Here is a 21,067-nt window from a genome sequence, read left to right on the forward strand (position 1 = left end):
GCTGATCGACACTCGAGTATCTGTTGTTGGACCTGGATATTGCGTAGATGGCCTCGTACTGTATGCGGGTGTTGTAGGGTCTTCCTTGCTTGTCATACACGAAATTTGGGGGCCAAAGTTTGGAATTCAGCCTGGCAAGGGATGTAAGAACCTTGAAAGCAGGGTTGAAGGAGGAGGTCAATTGGGGTCCAACCTTCTATTCCGCCTTTCCTGATCATCTTGTTTCTGTGATCAGTTCATGACTTAAAATTGATGTCTTGCACTGGCTGAACGACACGTCTGTTCACCACCATGACGGAACACGATAATCGAGAACCGCAAAAGCCGAGTCTCAAGAAGAGATTGGAAGCATGGGTTGAGAAGCAAATCCATACCCGAGATGAATTCGGGAACTCTCTTGGTATCTACTGCTCTCTGCTCCTGAAATCACCATGCTGACTTCTCCAGCCGGCGTTTCTGAGCCTGTTCTTCGAAAAGGCATCGACACTCTCTGCAGAGACCTCCCTTCCCTCGAGCGCAACGGGGTCGAGCGGGCGGCAGAGGTAGCTAAGAATGGAAACTACTACTACCGTCTCTCCAAAGGCTTAATCACCAATCTCTCGCCTGTCGTTGAGCTCACCCAAGACGAGAAAGAAAGCCTTGTAGCAGAGCGCGAGCGCCTCTTCAGCCAGCGCGGAATGCTCATCATCATATGCACAGTCTCGCTGGCAGCGTTCCTCCAAGGCCATGTTCAATCATCCATCAACGCTATGAGTCTCTTTGTTGAGACCGTTGGTATCGATATACAGAGGCAGGACGACACACAGAGCAATGGAGCCGATTCCACGGCTCAATGGCAACTTGGAGGTATGAACGCGATTCCCTTCCTCACGGCTGCTTTTCCCGGGGCACCACTGTCGCTACCGGTTAATTACTGCTTTGGAAGACGTGGCGCCCTCGGGCTTTCGGCTCTACTTATCATTGCGAGCTCAATCGGGTCGGCTTTTGCGGTGACATGGCAGCAGATATTGGGGGCCAGGATTGTTGGGGGAGTAGGTGAGTATTAGGCTATTCACAGCGGCAAAGCATTGGAATACTGATATGAAGGACTAGCCATGGGGATCAAGGCTGTCAGTGCTCCTATTCTGGCTTCTGAGACAGCAGTTGGATATTGGCGTGGATCAACTATCCTCGCCTGGCAACTCTGGCAAGTCTATCGCGAGCACACTGCTCCCATTGCTAACATTCTTCAGGGTCGCTTGTGGTATCATGATCGGTTTCGTGATCAACTTTGTCATTGCTGCCGCGACTAATACTCTAGATGGTCAACCTAACGCTGGTCTCAACGAGCGCGGAGGTCGATATCACGCTTTACAGTGGATTGCTGCTGCACCTGTTGTGCCATCTGTCCTATTGTTTATTGCAGTCTGCTTCTGCTACGAGAGTCCCAGATTCTATATGCGGCCGGGTACGCCTAATTATAACCTTGAACGTGCTTTCAGAAACCTCCTTCAAGTTCGACCGACCAGGGTGAGATCAGTTGGCTGCGTGTTTCTCGAGGATATCTGACAAGTTTTATAGCTCCAAGCCACTCGTGATTTGTTTCTGATCTGGTGGTCTACTCGAGATGAGGATACCCACCAGGACCATCGTGAGAAGAGTCGCCACGAAATTGCTCACCATGCCGAATACCAGAACGGTGTCAACATTAACAATGAGGACAGGACAAGCCGAACGCTGACTTCTGGTTTGACGTACGCATCCCTTATTGTACTTGTCACAAGACTCTCTGTCGATCAGTTCAAGCCGTTGTTCACCAGACGACGGCTTCGAAATGCGCTCTGGAGCAGTTGTGTTGTTGCACTGTCGCAGCAACTTTGCGGGAGTAAGATATGCGTTACGATGATTGGTCCAGTCTAGCTAATACTATCATCTAGTCAATGTGTTTGCATTCTACTCGAGTAAGAAATTCGGGCGTCTCACAGGGGACTTGCTGACATTCTCCAGACGGCATGTTCAGCGACTACGGTGTCAAGACTAGCATGGGTTACAGCTTTGGCTTCGGTATGCATCCTGGCTGCGTATGAATAGCAGCAACTCACAATAACCAGGTGGTGTCAACTTTTTCTTTGGCATACTTGCAATGAGGTACTGTTCAACACTCTAGAAATCTCTTCAGTGCTAAGAGAGATAGGTCCATTGATATCATCGGCCGACGCAGCTGGCTATTATCAACGCTCCCAATGATGAGCATGTTTCTCATGGCTGCTACAATTTCTTATGCAGTGGCACCTCAGGTTGATTCCGGAGACCAGCCGAAGCCCAAAGCAGACACAGGCGGATCAATCGCTGGAATTATCTTCATCTATCTTTTCGCGGCGGCGTACAGTCCTGGTCTTGGGCCAATCCCATTCACTCTGGCATCAGAGAGGTAAGACCTCAGCACCCAATCAAGATTTGCACTGACTCTTCATCTGCAGTTTCCCACTGAAGAACAGAGAGGCGGTAAGTCCATCTTCTTCCCACCAGATTCACCCACAGAGATATGCTGACTCTTCCAGGGCGCATCTGTCGCAATTTCCATCAACCTCTTCTTCGCTGGCCTCTTGACTATTCTCCTGCCTCGAATCAACGCCGTGTTCGAAATGGCGGGCACACTCGGTTTCTTCGCAGGTCTCAACATCGTGGCATTCGTGCTCATCTTTTTCTTTGTTGAAGAGACGAAACAGCTCACCCTCGAAGAATTAGATACAGTGTTCAACAATCCGAAGAGTCGATTCGCGCATTATCAGCTGACAAAGCGGCTTCCGTTCCTGTCCAAGAGGTATCTGCTTTGGAAAAAGAATGCCGAGAGACCACTAGCTTATGATGAGTGGGCAGTGGAGGATGGACAGCGAGGGTGACTGGATGTTGTTAGGCGAGGCGAAAGGATTTGGCTGGGCATCGCCGTGTTGATGCAACCTTTCTATTCTTGCATGATTATTCTAACCACGTTCAATATAACTCACCAGATAGTACTGACATTCAGTGCTCTATGTTGATATATCGAGGCTGATCATGATACATATTGATCCGATATCGTCGTATCTCTCTCTGTAATATTCGCACGTCGTATTCAATTAAAGTTTAGTTCCCCATGGACCCCGCGCTAAAATGCCCAGAAATATCCGAAACATTTGGCGCCTGCCCTGCACCTCCACTTTCCGTGCCGACCTTGACCTGAGGTGCCAACGTCATGCTCTTCTCCACTGCCTGCGCCTCGAACCATCCAACAAAGCGTCCATCTTCATCTTCAACCTCAACACTTGAAAATAATTGCCAAAATGGCTGGTCCTCACGAATACTCCTACGGCAATCAGCCGCAGCAACAGTACCCTCCTCAGCAACCGTATCCTAATCAACAGCAGTATCCTCCTCAATACAATGCGCCGCCTCAATATGGGTACTACCCACAGTATCAAGCCCAACCAGCTCCTTACCGCCGAAGTCCACGCCAGAACTTCGCTGTCGTGACTGCGCGGCAGCTGAACATCGCTATTCCTGTTGTCGTTATTATCTTGAGTATTTGGTGGTCTCTTAGATCGCAGATCTGTCCGAGCGATGTCCCCATCGGTCATGAATGTTCGTGGATGCTCTGGACGGCTTTGCCTGTTGTACGTATCGCTCCGATCCTACGTGAAGCATGATCGCTGACTTATCACAGGCCATTGCGTCTTTGCTTTGGGCGGTCGTGATGAATATCTCTGCTCGTCGCGCAAACCACTCCATGTCGCACGTCCTGGCAATTGTCAACACCATCGTGCAGCTCATTCTTGCGCTCGGTGCAACGGCATGCTTCGCCATTCTCATCTATCACATGGAGAACTACCCTGTCTGGAATCGAAGTCTCGAGGGCTCCATGATTGCTCTTCTAGTAATACTAGCGTACGTCAACTCGTGTAACAATACGACCAAGATTTGCTAATAAATGTAGAATCATTAACTGGGTTTTGTTTGGGTGGTCGGTTTACGAGATGATGTTCTATCGTAAGGAGAGGCAGAGCGCAAACAGCCATATACCGATTTGAGCGGCTATCATATTATCTCCTAATTCCTTACCGCTGGAAGTTGCAGTACGCGATTAATATTACTTGCTCATACAGTTTTGCGTATTAGTCTGGCTGTGACAAAGCCGACCCTCCCTTCCGGTCGTTTCTTCATAATCGTGAACGACACTTCACGTCATAGCAATTATGCAGCACAAGGAACAGCAGTATACTCAACAGTTCTAGAGCTTGCGCAAAGTCTTCCTAGTACCTTCTCAGTATCTGCTTTTGTGACAAAAACATGAAGGTACAAGATGTGCTATAGCTGTTGCAGGCTCTTTAAACCCTTTCCGACCATCTTCTCGGTCGTCTCATAATTGTACATGTATGCTGCCTCAAATCGACACCACATCTTCCTCATTACCCTTCTGTAGTAATACAACACCTTGTTTCATCGCATCTTTCTGACCCCAATTGTCTACAGATTTCCAGCAAACCCGCCATTCGCTGCAAATCGCAATTGGTAATCTCTTAAATCGGCCCAGTGACGCAATTCTTCCTCCTCATCCTGCGATGTCATCTGTGACGGATCTTGTGCATGCGCATCGATGCCACCTCCAGTGCCAGCGCCCGTCTTTTCAAGCTTGACCAAAATATTGATCAACTGCGACAACGCCTCCTCTGACTTCACCGCAAATGGTCCCTTACGCTCAGGAGCGTCATTCAAAAGTGTCGATGCAACCTGTCGGATCTTGTTAATGAGTGATCCACCATTCGGCTCCATGTTTCGTTGCGAAATCGATCCCAAAACTGTGAGAAGGTTTTGCACAATCAGCTCCCGCTCTTCTGACATGAACTCGTAAATCTCCTTCTCATCAGCATCCTGTGCGGCCTTTTCCTCCTCTGAGTGGCCCTCAATATGGTTGTTTTCCTGTCGTTGTTCTCCCATATGGACATCCCGTAGGTCAAAGTACATTTCAACAAAATACGAACGTGTAGCGAGCTGCGAGACAAAGATGTTGGCTTTCTGAATCTCATACTGAAGATGCCTACGCCGAGCGGGTTGGTTCTTAATCACGTTTCGAAGATCGTGGGCAGGCTGGCTGTTAGGCCATGCAGGAGGCACGTATTGCATGCCAGAATCATCAAGACTGGCCATGGTATTTGCTTCGACACCATGGTCTCCAAGCTGCAACTCTGGTGGCAGGTTGTCGGTGATGCTTTTGGCTGCAATAAGACCATCTCGAAGCAAAATGCGCTGATCCGCCCAGGGAAGCGTGCTCATGCCATAAGCCAGCTCAAGACTGACAATACCATTCATCGTAGTGTAAATGTCAATAGCAAAACGGAAGCCTGTCAGCAGAGTAACACTGCCATCCTGTTGGTGAATGACTTCATTGGCGAGAACACAGATGTCATCAACGTTTTCCGGGTATGCGGGATATGGGAGACTGGGTGTTGATGGTGCAATCACCATGTCTGCAGAAGATGCACCAAGCTGAGAAAAGGATCTGAGAGATGTCAGCAGTGTCCAATACGAGAGGAAGCGATACTTACCGTACGCCGAGAAGAAGGCAGTAAAAGATACGCTTCCCGATCTGATCTTTGACATGGTTGAACGGAAGAGGATCCGGAGAACAGTTGTCATTGCCAAATGTCGGCAAATCACCAGGGTGCTTGGGCCGGCTGAATCCCAGCTCGCGGAGGAGGGTCAGGGTCTCGGCCATGAATTGGCCAGAAGCGTTCCACTGATGCGTGTATCCCGATGCCAGTCCCAGAAAGTAGCTGGTCGCAGCATCGTCCAGAGTCTTTGGCTGTTTGAGTTGCCACTTGTTCCCACGTGTAATCAAGGCAATCTCACGGCATCTTTCAACCATGACGATAGCTCGGGGAAACAGATGGGTGCTGTGTTGTGCCTTGAGATGTTCTCTCGCACTCCGTGGGAAGGATGCAACAAGGGCACAGATCATGCTCGCCAGCAAACCAAGAAATTCGGGCTTTGTGCGGTCTTCACGGTTGGCGAATGACTGACGGAACGTAGGCTCGTGTGGGAATGGCGCAAGCGGGTGGATGTAGGTGAAGAAGTCATCGACCAACAGTTCCAGTACCGGCATAGGCGCAATGTACTCGGCATCAACATTATCGGACGAGATGTTCATCAATGTCTTTGCCGCAGTCTGCGGTGACGGAGACAAAGATCCGATTACCGCAGCTGCCACCGCTGCAGTCGCCGCCGATGGTACATCAACCCGTGAGCGCTTGGCAGCTTTTGCGGCCTCAGCATGCTTGTTGGGTGGTCCCCGACGCTTCGTCTCGCGGTTGTAGGTGCAGTCTACACCCAGCTCTCGACACGGTCGGCACGGTATGTTACTGTCGTCGCACTTGACCTTGCGCATACTGCACATGTCACAGGCCCGCCGCAGTCGAGTAAGCTTCGGGTTGATAGTTGGGTCGCGCATAACAGCTCCATTTCCAGGTATAAGCTGGGTAGGCAACTCGGTCGCATGAGGCATGCCGTCTGGAGGATCCATGGGCGCATGTGGTTGTTGGTGGCCCACGACTTCGGCGGCAGCTACGGCGGCATGTTGGAGAGCTTGGGGATTGCTCATTTGTTGAGTGATAGCGTGGGCCGCATCGCTTGCGGCCTGAAGCATCTCGAGCCCATTGCTCGCGTACGCGTGAGCCGTCGCATGGGAGTTTGGTGATGGTGGAGGTGGTGAGCCAGACATGGCGGCGAGCTGCCAGGCTGAGCCGGCCTGCAGCGGAGCACGGAGCTCGTTTGGCGGAGCTGTGGTATTCCGTAAGCGGGACCCTTGAGAATGGCGCCGGACTCGACTGGTTTGAATGGTTGCGGCCGTCGCGATGGCTGATTGTCGGAGGATTCCCGGGTGTTGGAGGGTGTTGAAGCGAGGTGAGGCCGATGAGCCGAAAGGAAGAAGTTGGTGGGCGATGAGGTCACGTGCTCTCTGATTATGTCAGTCTACCTTATCTACCCTGGACAGCTCTCCAGAACTGTGAATTATGACTTCAAAACAGTCTTCACAGTATTTCTTTTTATGGAATAATGTGTATAGTTTTATCACTACGGCAAAATTCATCTCGCTTTCTTTTTTAAATTCAATGAATCAGTTTGTTTCGTGTTGATCCATGTGTCCGGTACAGAATGGTTACTATGTTTTTGTGCCAGACTCCAACGTATGCAATACAACCCCGAACCTCTCATTCGACTGAAACTCCAGTCAGTAGAATAATCCTAATTCATAATGCAGTACAATTATCGCCATCCCTTGCCCAACAGCAAGGGTCCTGTAAATGGCTCATCGTGGGGTATAGATGTTCATCTTATGACGAAATGATGTCGGGAAATTCGGGAATCTAGCATCATGTCCCTGCTTGCGGCTGAACCGCACGGATGAGTCGAGATTTCAGCATGGGCCTGTTCCAAATTGGCCTTCTCGTCAATTTTCTAGCAATACAATGAGAATTCCATATGTGGCTCGGGCAAGTCGAGCATCAAGCGATAGCGGCAATACACGCATGTCAGAGCAGAATGCAAGAGAAGGGTATTCATGAATCGAAGATACACAAACAAGGACTGTGCCACTTGTGTCATATCCGACAAGCTTCTAGATCCTGAAACAATGCCATTGTGTAGATCTCGAACGACTTTCTGGAATATGGGATTGTCTGATCTAGCGCTCACCCTCCATTTTTAGCTGTCGCTGTCCGCCGCCTTCAACGGTTACCTATTCGAAGCTTGGAGCTCACACCAATCACATTAAGCTGATTTTCCCTTTTTGAATCAGCCTAGCATTCATTGATCATCCCCGCAAGACGCCGTCGATACCCACTCAAGCTGTCAAGCATCAACTTCAGTCCCTATATCAGAACCTCACAGTCTATACCGCCAATACCATGTCACGCGTCGGGATACCACCTTTCAGTATTGTATTTGTACCAAGTATAATATAAATAAGATATAACAAATCCATCTCATCTCATCTGTCTCCTCGGGTGCGTCCGGCTGGCACCGATAATCACAGACCCTTGAACAGACCCACTCATCAGCCCACCATCACCATCGTCTGATAATATCGACCTGGCGTGATGTGCTCAGCTTGACAAACTACCAACGGAGCAAGGCGAGACTCGGGGGAAGAGCTTTCGTGTCATGAGCACGCGCATAATCGCTGAAGAAGAAAAAAAGTTGTCATGGACAAGGGACTGAGGGGTAAATTACCAAGGATAGGCAATCCAATAAATACCGATATCTGGCTGTTGTTCGAGGCGTGCGATTCTGTATAATCGATCTATTGCTTGCGAAGACTAAATTCTTCAAATTAACCTGGATCACACGAGCTTTTGAATCAGCTGAGAATTTTACTGTTAAATATCGACTGTTCAATCAACCTTTTTTTCTCTTGCGCCCACGATCTGCGACACCTTCATCCAGCGACTTATACCCTCACTTTGAACAAGAATAGACCTTACGGGTTTCATCTAACGATTCAGCGACAAAGCTACCCATTTCGAATACAGCCACCGGAGTTAAAAACACCGTCAAGATGACTTCCAGACCTATGAAGCACATCGATCGCGAGGACCTCTACACGAACCTCGAAGCCCGTGTTCAGTATCTTCACTCATTCCTCGACTTCTCAAGCCGTACGTTACACCTAGCGTAAACATCCCACAACTCGACATCAACCTCACAATTGAGAGCAAGTTTTATCCCTTATTCAAAACTAACTAACAGTTTGCGCTTCTAGGTGACATTGAAGCTCTCATCACTGGCGCAAAATACGTCAAGGCTCTCATCCCCGCCGTCGTCAACATCGTCTACAAGAAACTCCTCCAATACGATATCACAGCTCGTGCTTTCACCACCAGAAGTACCTCCTTCGAAGGCCCTCTCGATGAAATCCCCGACGAGAACAGCCCTCAAATTCTGCACAGAAAGATGTTTCTGCGCGCTTATCTTATGAAACTGTGCTCAGATCCTAGCAAGATGGAGTTTTGGGAGTATCTGGACAAGGTCGGGTATGTATTCCCCTTTCAACAGGATCCTTGAGCAAAGACTGACTTGTTTAGAATGATGCATGTTGGCCTTGGTCGCAAGCACCCTCTTCACATCGAATACGTCCATCTTGGTGTGTGTCTCGGTTTCATCCAGGACATCATGACCGAAGCTATCCTTTCGCATCCTCGTCTACACATTCAGCGCAAGACAGCTCTTGTCAAGGCTCTCAACAAGGTCATATGGATCCAGAACGATCTCATGGCCAAATGGCATGTCAAGGACGGTGCCGAATTCGAGACAGGCGACTCTGATATCGAGATTGAGCGCGAGGGCTACTTGCATGGAAAGCGCATCATTGGAGAGGGCAGTGGTTCAGGAACTGAGGACGATGCCTCAGAACATCACCAGAACGCCCCCTCAAGAATTCCGCATCCTAGTGGTATGCCCGCTGGTGGTGTGTGTCCCTTCTCGGGGATGGGTGCTCCAGCTGAGGATGAGGAAAAGTAAGAGGCTAGATCTCAGATCATTGAGGTTGGTCTCAAGTGGAGATGATGATGGACTTTTAACAACACATATCCGGCGTTTGTGATAATGACCTATTTTTGGGGTGGGATTGGGACATTCGGGGTTCAAGGAAATCTTTTTTGTTGTATTTCTTTAGGATAGAGTTGATATCAGTATGAGAATCACGGAAGGAAGAATACCACGCCTCTTATTCACTCGATCCTCATAATTTTGGCCTCGAAAACGGCTTTCTTGTAGGTTGCAGATTCTGCATGAGAAGCGTGCATACTTGTAACTTCACATTTGCACGCGGCATTTTGTCGAGCCCACAAGATTGCGGCCGCCAAAGCTACTTATCAAGGAATACTCGTTCGCATGGAAGTCAACAAACGGAGTTTTCATCACTTGCGTCATGGCGCTGGAGCTTTTGGTCCTCCTTGGAGGGGCAGCGGGCCCACGATTGTTAGATCACGATTGTTGGAGTCTGGACCACTCGTCACATCAAGGTTCCTGGGCGATTCCCAACTAGAGGCTCCATCTGATATTAATATGGGACAAGTGATTGGATCGTGGTGGGCTTTTGTAGCGGGAATGACGGGCAGTTGGAGAGGTTTTTGTCATTGGCGGATCCTTGAAATAATGTGCTTCTCGGTGGGGTTCTTTGAGCTTTGAGCTCAAGCTCGAGATGATATGATGGACTTGACGACGAGAATGAAAGGAGAAGAATGCCTGAAGAAAAATGATCCCGAGAATAAAACGCTCGATACCGCGGTTACTTCTGTGTGTGTCAACATCAGGAAGTTCTTGTCACTTGTAACGGCGTTACCGGGCCGGGATCTTGAATCGTTGTTCCATTCTAGAGTCTAGACAGTCTCGAGCCTCTTGGAAACATAAGTCAACCTCCAATGATAGTTCGTCGATAAACCACACTGAGGCGAGACAGAGTGAGATGCGCATATCGAACGGGCGAAGCAGAGCAAAGTATGCAAGCAAATAAGACATGCCCATGTTCGGAAATTCTGGTGGTGTATGAATAATACTGTTGTAACGGGTCCACGAGGTTTTATCGTGAACCAACCAACAAGAGCAGGTAGAGGCAGCCTGTTTTTCCAATTAGGCAGTGGAAGAAGCAAAAGAAGCAATTTGAAAGTAAACAGAGATATAATGAGGAAATTAACACTTAAAATGACTCAAATATGCATACTTGACGCAGCCACCATCGAAGATAATCTGCAGGTAGGGAAACATCCAATTATCAGCAACTATACCTCCCAGTGATCGGATATTCTCGCACAACAGTAAAATGCTCGGCAGAAACGCCCCGATGAAGAGTATCAACTGCCGGGAACGTGTGGTCACGTCTGATGGTGGATGGCTCAGAATATGAGAGTTCGATGATGGAGGCATGATGAGATTGATGGCCCGGCCCGCCCATGGCGTGTGTGTTCTTTTCAGCACTATGTAGGTGCAAAACTGATGGCGGGGTCGTTTTGCACAGGGCGGCTCCGGGGGATAAGCCCCGGATGCGGCTCGATGTGAACGGACTTGGACCGAAAGATGGCCAGTCCACGCCTAAATTTTGAATGAAATGCGCACCGTCAATTTCTTATTAACCACGATTTAGTAAACGCTGCGTCATATTTTGTCAATTAGAAGCTTGGACTATGTTTGCGCAACTTCATCCTTTTGCTGTATATGACAATGGCCCAGAAGGCTCACAGAGTATCATGAGCTTTACGCGGAGCGCTGGCATCTCGGGAGTGCACCTCCGTCAAAGGGGTCCTCACCGTCTTTTGTTTGGTTCGGGCTGATCTGGGGCACAATTGCTGGCGCCTGTGCCGTATTGCTTGTTTATCGTTGGTGCATTAACCAGTGGAGACTCTTGAATAGCATCTTATCGATCGTGGAAGTGGACATTTATCGATGATGACTAGAGTTGACGATCTTAAAGATGAGTCTCACGATACTGGATTGAGCGAGGTCATTGAGCGGGAATGGCTTCAACCCAGAACACATGATCAACTTTGACCTCGAGCCATGAGGGTATCGTGATATCATGAAAAGCTATCGCAACCACTTCATTAACCCAACGAAGAAACTTTCATTGACAGTCAGCACAGACTTGAATGCTCAGAGGATGCGAAAGCTGAATAAAGATAGGTAACTAGACATCAGCAAATCAAAATGCTGAGTCAGTGCTGCCAATGCTTTCTCAGCTTCGTGAATGGTTGAAATAAGCAATAAATGGTGTTTGTCGGCCGAATTCCTTTCATTACCCCTCCCCCGCGATTATCCCCAACTCAATGGCACGCACGGTCACATGGAAACAAACACCATGCGAGGCCCCAGATATCTAATTCCATCACCTTCTTTCTACATGGTCCGACGTAAAAGGTGGTCAACAGAAGCGATACTCACTTAGTGAGAGTTTCAAGTATTAACAAGCCAGACAAGAAAGGGACTTGCATGACGAGGGTTATCACGGCATTCGGGTGCTGTCAGAGGATCGACGTTGAAGATAATGCAACGCTGGTCGTCTGTCTACTATACCTACAGCATGCGTGTTGATAGACAAAGCTACCTAGGCCACCTATTTCAGCCATTGAAAGCTCACTTGTACCTGATCGGCAGCCATCTTCTGGGTTCACTCGAGTTGGCGACCCAAGCCAAAGCATCTTGGCAGCTGTCGGGCCTTTAAGAATTTTGCTCCGGCGCGTGAGCCACAAGGTGTGCTGAGGGCTCATGATACTGCGACAAAATGGAGAGATTATGGTTTCTGGGGTAGATGAACCTGGAGAAGTCACTTGAAGTGAAATTGTGAATGTTAACAAACACGATCAATTGCTCATAATTTCAGTATCTAGATCTAGGTTGTTACCTGTACCTAAGTCATTATGTACTCAGTAAAGTCACCATGTGCCATTTTTACATCCATTACCTAGTGGTCTGCCCGCAAAAAGCAAGGCACCTCACTTTTACAGCAGAGAAATGCCCCACCACCTCAACCATTGTATCAGTCACTGAGTACCTACCTTACAGCATGCAGTTCCCGCCTGGATGGATTGGATGGGATGGGCACAGCAACACACGACGATGAGTCGCCGAAACCGCCCGGCCCGACTTTGAGACTAGACCAGACCGTGCCTTGACTTGACTTATTATGTATGTCCCATCTTCTTGGGGACAGAACAGATACCTTAGGTACAGCTAACGTCACCGTTGCTTGTATCCCAGGTTACTCTTACCTTATCCAGCCTGTAGAATCGCTGGTTTCCCTTTCGCTTCTCCCTCTTAGTCCCGCTCAACCTTAACCATCCCTCCCTCCTTCGCCATAACCTTGCCTTACAACCTTTCTCTTCTTTCATCTCTCAAACCCAATACTTCTTTGCTTCGCGCAGCTTCTAAGCCCAGCTATATCATTCTTGTATTCTGTTCCATCACTTGTCTGCCTCGTCTTAACCACGGAATACGCGCGCGCATTACTCCATAGTCTACCCTCCCCGCGAGAGAGAGACGGCGATCACCTTGCTCCGACAAGACAACCCCAAAGGAGACGCCAGCTGACACCTCCTCGTCCACGGTTTTCCTCGCATTGATTCTCTCTCCTTCTCCCGAGCCTGATTCTGGGATCACATCTTGACCGGGAAAATGGCAACCACCAGCGAAACTGGCGCGCCCAACTTGCGCCGCCGCGAGTCCTTGTCCGAGATTCGAGCTGCCAACCCTGATTTGGCTTTGAGCGGTAACATTATCTCGGCTACCTTCAACACACCGCATTCTTTCGTCTATCGAAAAGGCGGTGATTGGGTATGTAACTAACTAACTATTCACCTCGCTTCGCTTCGCTTCCTCAACATTTCATCTCGTATCACTATCAGTTACTGGGGTTCACTCTCTAGCTTGCATTTCCCCCTCTTCTCCAACCAAAGCTACAGAGGAGCTCCCTGCCTGCCAGGCTCAGCTCCCCCCCTACCCCTCGTCACATGAAAATTGAGCCTCAGCTAAACTTTTGCTCTCTGTACAGAACTTGAAATCTCGTCGCGGTCAATCTGCTCTCTTTGACTCCTTCGCATACCTCTCCTCCGACGCTACCCCGTGGAATCACACCGTTGTCGCGTGGACCGGCGAAATCGACGCTCCAACTGATGACGTCGTTTCTTCACCCGGCACGCCCGCCCCAAACACTTTTGGTGCGACATCGCTGAACGCCCTCTCCGCACCCGTTCCCATTGACGGCAACGCGCGCCTGCCGACTCCTCCTCCCGTAGATGGTCTTTGGGTACCTCGCGAGGACCAAGACCGCCTCGAGTATCGTTTGTCACACAACAAGACCATCCGCACCTACCCGGTTTGGCTCTCCGATGAATCCGAGGCCACTTCTGAGGGTATCCTTCTCAAGGACCAGGCACGCTGGCGACGCTATGCTGAGCAGGATCTCTACACCCTCCTACACTACAAGCAACATGAGCCGAACGACGGCCGACGCGAACGTGTCCAATGGGCCGATTACTATAGAATGAACCAGAAATTCGCCAACAAGATCATCGAGATCTACAAGCCTGGCGATATCGTCATCATTCATGACTACTTCCTCATGCTGCTTCCCAGTATGCTGCGACAGAGAGTACCTAACATGTACATCTCATTCTTCCTGCATTCTCCCTTCCCCAGTAGCGAGTTCCTCCGTTGTCTGCCTCGACGAAAGGAGGTTCTTGAGGGTGTTTTGGGCTCAAACCTCATTGGCTTTCAGTCATACAGTTACTCTCGCCATTTCCTGAGCTGCTGCACCCGAATCCTTGGGTTCCCCTCTGATACTCTCGGAATTGATGCTTATGGAACTCGTGTGCAAGTCGGCGTCTTCCCCATTGGCATTGACGCTGCCAAGGTTGAAAGCCATGCATGGACCGATGCTGTGACCGCCAAGTACAACGCACTGCGCGAGCTTTACCGCGGAAAGAAGATCATTGTCGGACGTGACCGTCTGGATAGTGTCAGAGGTGTTGCCCAGAAGCTGCAGGCTTTCGAGCGCTTCCTTGAGATGTACCCTGAGTGGCGTGAGAAGGTTGTTCTCATCCAGGTCACCTCGCCCACTAGCGTTGAGGCTGAGAAGGAGGATCTTGAGGACGACACGAAGGTTGCGTCCCGTGTCAACGAGCTTGTTATGCGCATCAACGGCATGTACGGAAGTCTGGGATTTTCTCCCGTCCAGCACTACCCGCAGTACCTCAGCCAGAACGAGTATTTTGCTCTTCTGCGTGCCGGTGACATTGGTCTCATCACCTCTGTGCGTGACGGCATGAACACCACAAGTCTAGAGTATATCATCTGCCAAAAGGAGGGCAATGCTCCTCTCATTCTCTCAGAGTTCAGTGGTACCGCTCACAGTCTCAGTGATGCCATCCACATCAATCCCTGGGATCTCAGTGGCGTTGCTGAGAAGATCAATGCGGCTCTCACCATGTCCGAAGCCAAGCGACAAGATATGCAGTCTCGTCTCTACAAACACGTTACTGAGCACAATGTGCAGTCCTGGATCACTAAGTTCATCCGCAAGGTTTATAATGTTCTTGGAGACAGCAGTTCTGCCAACTCCACTCCTTTACTCGACCGAGCTCTTCTTCTTACCCAATATCGCTCAGCTAACAAACGCCTGTTCATGTTCGACTATGACGGTACCCTGACGCCCATCGTGCGCGAGCCTAGTGCTGCAGTGCCTTCGGAGCGTCTTATTCACACCCTTGACCTGTTGGCTTCAGACCCCAAGAATGCTGTGTGGATCATTTCGGGACGAGACCAGGATTTCTTGAAGCAACATCTTGGCAACAACAGACGTCTTGGATTCTCAGCCGAGCACGGCAGCTTTATGAAGCACCCCGGCTCAGATGAGTGGGAGAACCTCGCAGAGAAGTTCGATATGGGATGGCAGGCTGAGGTGATGGAGGTCTTCCAGAAATACACCGACAGGGTTCAAGGTTTGTACACTGTCACATGTTCCACTTAACACACGCTGACAGTAAACAAGGTTCTTTTATCGAGAGAAAGCGATGTGCTTTGACCTGGCACTACAGATTGGCCGACCCCGAGCAAGGCATTCACATGTCACGAGAGTGCCATAAGGAGCTCGAATCTACAGTTGGCGCAAAATGGGATGTCGAGGTGATGCCTGGTAAGGCCAATATCGAAGTTCGCCCCACGTTTATCAACAAGGGCGAGATCGCCAAGCGCCTCATCACCATGTACCACACACCTGGCGCCGAGTCTGAAGACAAATCTGGGCACCTCGAGTTCGCCCTATGCATGGGTGACGACTTCACGGATGAGGACATGTTCCGAAGCCTTAATGCCGCTTCGGGCCCTGTGCTGGATGCCAACCACGTCTTCACAGTCACCGTCGGAGCGAGCACAAAGGTCACATTGGCCAAGTCGCATCTCCTGGAACCAGAGGATGTAGTCGAGTGCGTGGCTCTCCTCGCTGGTGTCCAGGATGTTGGAGAGCGTCTCGGCGAGGTGAATCTGGGGGCGCTGAGTGCTGTCGAGGGGCATATTCCCAATGATGAGCGGTAATGACAGAACAACTATTGTTTTTTCCAGGCGTTTTTGGACAAGACGAAGACAAGATAGACAGGCGGTGGGCGTATGGAATGGACAGCGATGAAAGACAAAGAAGGGTAGTATACAGAAAATGGGAAGATAGCGTGGAGACGTGCACGAAGGACACACACAGTTCTCAGCGTTCATGATATTAGCTGTTGTACATGCCAATGATAATGAGTTGAAAGTAGACAAATCCGTGGATTGCAGTAATATATGTTTGACCGATGTTAAGTATCGTGGGCTCATGTATCGTCGTCCATGAACCAGTCCAAAGTCACGGCCTGTATACACATTATACCTTTGGCAGGAGAACTTGTAATTTGACTAGGTTCACTAAAGCAATGCCAATTAGTCGTTGGTAACATGCCATAAGCTGAACTACCGCCGATTTGTAGCGACTAACCCAGCAAGGCTTTTATGACAGAGGATCAGCTCCCCGTTGACCATAGTTCGAAACTGCAGAGATGTGTTCAGAAGGCTATCAAAAGAGTCGAACCCCGACATCTTTGTCTACCTGAGCACGAATCAAGTAATGCAGACCTTGAGAATTTGCCAACTTACGGCAACTTGGTCAAGTTTACCCCTGAATACTATTGTTCTCGGGCATGGCTGGGGCTTCGACTACGACTCTGAGAGGCTAAACATCAGGCTATGGGAGCAGTTCATCACCCTGCAGGTAGACGTTGACTCATAAAGGATACTCGGAGCGTCGAATGTCTATTCGAGACATGAGATCAGCTGTAAACTGCAGTGTACCAATATGTCTAAGTTGTCAACGATGTCTTTCTTTGGACCCTTCCTAGCCATGAGGTTGGAGCCATTAGGTCAAGGCTACTTCCAGAATACGTTACCACAGGTACAGACCTGCCACTGGGGCTTGTGTTTTGTGTAAGCGTGAAACTGCTCTTCCTGTGTGTCTTACCTTGTTCCATCTTTCTTGGACACATCCCAATGCATAGAAGTCCTTTTCTGGAAGTTGAAGCATTAAAGGATTGACAGCAGAACTTGTTCCTAAGGTCCAGGCCTCACCTCCGAGACTGTGAAGCTCCTACGTTGCCAGCATGGCACAGGTAATTAGAAGTGTAATATTGACTGGGCTTATGATGTTTCGAATCGTCAACTCAACTGGGGATTTTGTCCTATCAGAGTGGTAGACCGACTTACCAATATCAAATTGGATGATTTGTATTTGTCAAGTGCAAAGTATTTGTGTTTAGCGAAGAGGCTGGCAAACCAGATCCTCCTTGCTGTAAAAGCGTATCGCAATACATACATATATATATATATATATATATATCCAACAACAAACACTTACGCGCTGCCGCGCCTTGACCGTCTGGTAACGCCAACCTGCTATCTAGATATGCATGCACATAAACTGTCTATATAAACTAATACAGTCCCGTTTCACTAGGAGTCAATGTTGAAAGCAGACCCGTCAAAGTCAACCGATCTTCACTACCATCCGAACTAGCCTTCTCAACAATAACACTGTGATCCCTTACCCTGACACCCTTCAGGTCTCCCACACCATCTCCAGCACGGTTAGGCATATACTCCCTCGCATACGAAGGTAGATTTACCTCCTTGTTCTTTACCACTGTTTCAATAGCGTATATGACTTCTTCCGCGACAGGGAACGCTTCTCGGAGCTCCATGAGGGCTCGGCACGCTTTTATGAATGTTTCGAGTTGGATAGGGCTCTCTTCAATGGCGAACAGGACTTTGAAGGCGCAGACGGAGCATGCTTGGATAAGCCAGTGTTCGTTATGGATCGTGTATAGAGCGCGGAAGTGCCAGATCGTTGACATGGCGTTTGTTGCATGGGCGTAGGAGGTAAGACGTGGAATGAAGGGGCCGAAGACCGATTTGGGAATACGGTCGAAGGGTTGAAGAACGCTGATTAATACGAGATCCGCGCTTAGACTAGATACATAGCTGTTACCAATCAATACTCTGCATCATCTTGTAAAAGACTTACTGTAGTAGTATAGCAGCGGGAAGAACCGCATTCTCAGCCCTTAGCTCCTCCGGCAAGGAGAACTTCCACTCCATGATTTTAGAGTACAACTCTACAGCACGTCCGGTATTTCGAGATGGTGGAACTCCCTGCTCCAAGGGAATGAGGAACTCGAGAACCTGCTCTGTTATTTCGGTAAAGTTACATTCGGCCTCGAATATCTCACGCTTCATCGACCGCCGGGGTGCTACGGAAACAGGATATGAGAACCACCAATACTCTGGGTTCTCGGTTCTATTCACCGGTGAGTTTTCTTCTTGCCACGTTTTATCTCGTGCAGGCTTCTTGATAACGAGACGACGGCATAGGCCATGCATTGGTTTCCTGAGACACATGTCAGTGAGTTTGGTTCGGCGTGAGCACATTACTTACCAGTCCCAAACATAGAAACCCCATTGTATCCAAGACAACGCATGCGCTTCGGCCCTCTGTCTCGAACCCGCAATAGCAGTATCCGTAGAACGATAAATATCATCAAGTCTCAGCGCCAAGTACCGCGACTGCATAAGCCTGTGGAACTCGAGCGCCGTTTCTCCGTTGCCTAGGGCGCCTTCATACACATACATAAGTGCCAGACCCTGTGCCACCGGTAATGAAGGCCTTGTGTCTTCCTGCTTCAGACACTGGATGGCTTCTTGGGCGAATACCTGTCCTCGGGTACTGAGTTCGTCTGGTATGCTGAATGTAATCGGATTCGTCGTATATAGCTGTATTCTTGGTTTTAGCCTGCAGAGACTCTGAAGGGGGGTGGTAAAGCCTACATACACAACTAACGGCCAAAATGGCATTGACGAGAAATGGTGAGCAGAATCGCAGTGCTGAGGGCACGCCTGTTACCTTTGGGTCGAGGTTCTTTAGGTCGTCTTCGAAGATAGTACGGTCGATAATACGGTTACATGATGTGTCCCACGTCCAGAACAATAGTAGCAAGTGGCTTAGAAACTTGTCATCTTGTATGACGTTGGTCCATCGCGAAAAAGGGAGTATATGCCCTTGGAGATCAATGGATGCAGAGTCGTCAGGGGCTCTGCCCTGAGGTTCTCGCCAGGCTGCCTCAAATAGGCTGCCAGGTTGGTCGTTTCTGAGAGAAAGATTAGACAGGCGTTTGGGGATTTATGGTGTACTCACAAAGCTGTGAGTCCGGTCCGTGTCTGCTGTTGAGGTTGGGAAAGGCTCACGCGTGTCGCTGAGAATGTTGGGGAGCTGGCGCTTCCGGATGTTGTAGCGCTGTTTGTAGTATTGTCGCTATTGCTTCGCAGAAGAGGATTTGCCTGTTTCCGAGACGTGGGAGCGGCTGAAGTCCCTCCCTGAAGGTCTTCAGTAACGCCTTTGACGTCCTTTCCGGCTCGTATTCTCCGCAGTATCTCGTCTGTCTCATGCGGCTCTCTGGTCTTGAGGGAAGAGTAAAGGCTCTCGTGATCAACGATTCTTTCTTTTAGTTCATCGTGCTTTCGTTTCAATGCTGCAGCCTCGGCTTCGTAGTGGTTGCTGGCATAGTGACATTCTCTCCCAGCAGTAATGCAGCCAGAGCACCTTGGTCTTTGGCCATTGCACTGTTAGAGTCAGTAAACTACCCATCTTGACACAGAAGCTTCTACAACTTTAGCTTTGCGTTGTCTGCAAGCCTGGCATGCAGTCTTGACAGATATTCTCTTGGGTATATTCAGCTTGGGTGGAGGCCTGGGTGAGCCTCCTTCAGGAGTTGGGCCTGGCAGAAGAGCCCGAAGTCGGCCTGCAGAAGACGACGACGAACTTGGATTATCATCCATATTTATCAACAGATGAAGTTGGAAGCTGAGGGTGCTAAAGTTTCAAATAGGGCGAGAGGTTGATGCTCTCAGCGATCAGCGACAGGCATTTTAAAAGGGCTAATTCGACAATTAACGACTTATGGTTGAACAGATCAAGAGGCGAATTATGATAATGCTATGAAAGAGATTCTGAAAGCCTGTCTACCTGGGGTTGTCAGAATTGATGTCCTTTCCATGCCCTGTAACTTCGACGACATTTCTTCTGTATATGATGTATATGCTACGTCACATCTGCCCTATTTGGCCCCGGAGTTTTCGACAAGCGAGTGAATGTGAGCTCTATTGAGATCCATTCAAGTCCGTCACCGACCTGGTAGTGATCGACCTTTTAACTCATGTGTGTAATACTGACGCCGGATATATAAGTCTCCTTACTACACGTCTGATATCCGCACTGACGTCTATCTATCTATCTATCTACCTTATATCACGGTGGATATTCTGAATCATGGTCACATTAAAATCACTCCCAGATCAAATTTTCAACTCGGTTTGCATTATAGCCCAGCTCTAGGTCTGAGCAATCTCATCGCTGTATAAAACTATAGATATCATCATAAACGTCGAGAAACACAGGAGGCCTCCTCCTCATCAATCTGTAAACAGAGCCGCAACTCCATCGCCAAACCAACTGCCTCCCTGATAAAAGAAAAGGTCATGAGAATCCTGAGACACATGTCTAAACCAAACCAAGCATCCTGACAAACGCCAACAGAAACAAGAACTAAGAAACCGCTCAAATCACGGGGTATCGATTTCAAACCTATCCTCCAACCCCACGGCACGACACATCACAACACAAGCGTCAAACTTGACCAACGCAACTCACAAAACCACCTGAGTCTAGCCCCAAGCATTCCAACAATCAAGCAACGGCGTTCGACAAAGCCAACCCTGCCTGCCATTACCGCAAGATGTACAAAGAGGTTGGGAATATTCATATACGGCCAAATCATGTACTGATGTCGCTTCATGCAAACAAAGTCAGGGTATCACGCCGTCGGATGACGTCTTCCTTCACCGTTACAGATCATGATCCTGCCTAGCGGAGAAGGAAGCCAAGACACCCTCAGTAAAAACAATAATAATAAAGCTGTGAAAGCAAGAAAAGCAT

General features: G+C 49.1%; 6 protein-coding genes across 6 annotated transcripts; 4 read left to right on the forward strand and 2 right to left on the reverse strand.

The window, feature by feature from the left end:
- Nucleotides 1-291: 291 nt before the first annotated feature.
- On the forward strand, nucleotides 292-2,882 carry FTJAE_5510 (myo-inositol transport ITR1; the record flags this gene model as incomplete). The annotated part of the gene is made up of 10 exons (XM_037352026.1): nucleotides 292-400; nucleotides 448-1,031; nucleotides 1,093-1,509; nucleotides 1,561-1,864; nucleotides 1,917-1,940; nucleotides 1,987-2,043; nucleotides 2,091-2,127; nucleotides 2,174-2,410; nucleotides 2,460-2,484; nucleotides 2,541-2,882. The coding sequence occupies 10 exons, from the start codon at nucleotides 292-294 to the stop codon at nucleotides 2,880-2,882; spliced, it is 2,136 nt and encodes a 711-aa protein (XP_037207352.1).
- A 420-nt stretch (nucleotides 2,883-3,302) lies between these two features.
- FTJAE_5511 (uncharacterized protein) lies at nucleotides 3,303-4,250 on the forward strand (the record flags this gene model as incomplete). Its single annotated transcript, XM_037352027.1, has 4 exons — nucleotides 3,303-3,632; nucleotides 3,683-3,903; nucleotides 3,953-4,005; nucleotides 4,207-4,250. 4 exons carry the CDS (start codon nucleotides 3,303-3,305, stop codon nucleotides 4,248-4,250), a joined length of 648 nt encoding a protein of 215 aa, XP_037207353.1.
- A 232-nt stretch (nucleotides 4,251-4,482) lies between these two features.
- FTJAE_5512 (xylanolytic transcriptional activator xlnR) lies at nucleotides 4,483-6,733 on the reverse strand (the record flags this gene model as incomplete). Its single annotated transcript, XM_037352028.1, has 2 exons — nucleotides 4,483-5,515; nucleotides 5,562-6,733. The coding sequence occupies 2 exons, from the start codon at nucleotides 6,731-6,733 to the stop codon at nucleotides 4,483-4,485; spliced, it is 2,205 nt and encodes a 734-aa protein (XP_037207354.1).
- A 1,836-nt stretch (nucleotides 6,734-8,569) lies between these two features.
- Nucleotides 8,570-9,531, forward strand: FTJAE_5513 (globin-like protein; the record flags this gene model as incomplete). The annotated part of the gene is made up of 3 exons (XM_037352029.1): nucleotides 8,570-8,669; nucleotides 8,774-9,044; nucleotides 9,096-9,531. The coding sequence occupies 3 exons, from the start codon at nucleotides 8,570-8,572 to the stop codon at nucleotides 9,529-9,531; spliced, it is 807 nt and encodes a 268-aa protein (XP_037207355.1).
- Nucleotides 9,532-13,176: 3,645 nt separating this feature from the next.
- FTJAE_5514 (trehalose 6-phosphate synthase) lies at nucleotides 13,177-16,092 on the forward strand (the record flags this gene model as incomplete). The annotated part of the gene is made up of 3 exons (XM_037352030.1): nucleotides 13,177-13,335; nucleotides 13,553-15,500; nucleotides 15,551-16,092. 3 exons carry the CDS (start codon nucleotides 13,177-13,179, stop codon nucleotides 16,090-16,092), a joined length of 2,649 nt encoding a protein of 882 aa, XP_037207356.1.
- Nucleotides 16,093-17,513: 1,421 nt separating this feature from the next.
- On the reverse strand, nucleotides 17,514-19,911 carry FTJAE_5515 (pathway-specific regulatory nit-4; the record flags this gene model as incomplete). The annotated part of the gene is made up of 6 exons (XM_037352031.1): nucleotides 17,514-18,048; nucleotides 18,104-18,466; nucleotides 18,515-18,849; nucleotides 18,908-19,223; nucleotides 19,271-19,695; nucleotides 19,741-19,911. The coding sequence occupies 6 exons, from the start codon at nucleotides 19,909-19,911 to the stop codon at nucleotides 17,514-17,516; spliced, it is 2,145 nt and encodes a 714-aa protein (XP_037207357.1).
- Nucleotides 19,912-21,067: the final 1,156 nt, after the last annotated feature.

Source organism: Fusarium tjaetaba, assembly GCF_013396195.1.
Source record: "Fusarium tjaetaba strain NRRL 66243 chromosome Unknown NRRL66243_c0000107, whole genome shotgun sequence".
NCBI lineage: Eukaryota > Fungi > Ascomycota > Sordariomycetes > Hypocreales > Nectriaceae > Fusarium > Fusarium tjaetaba.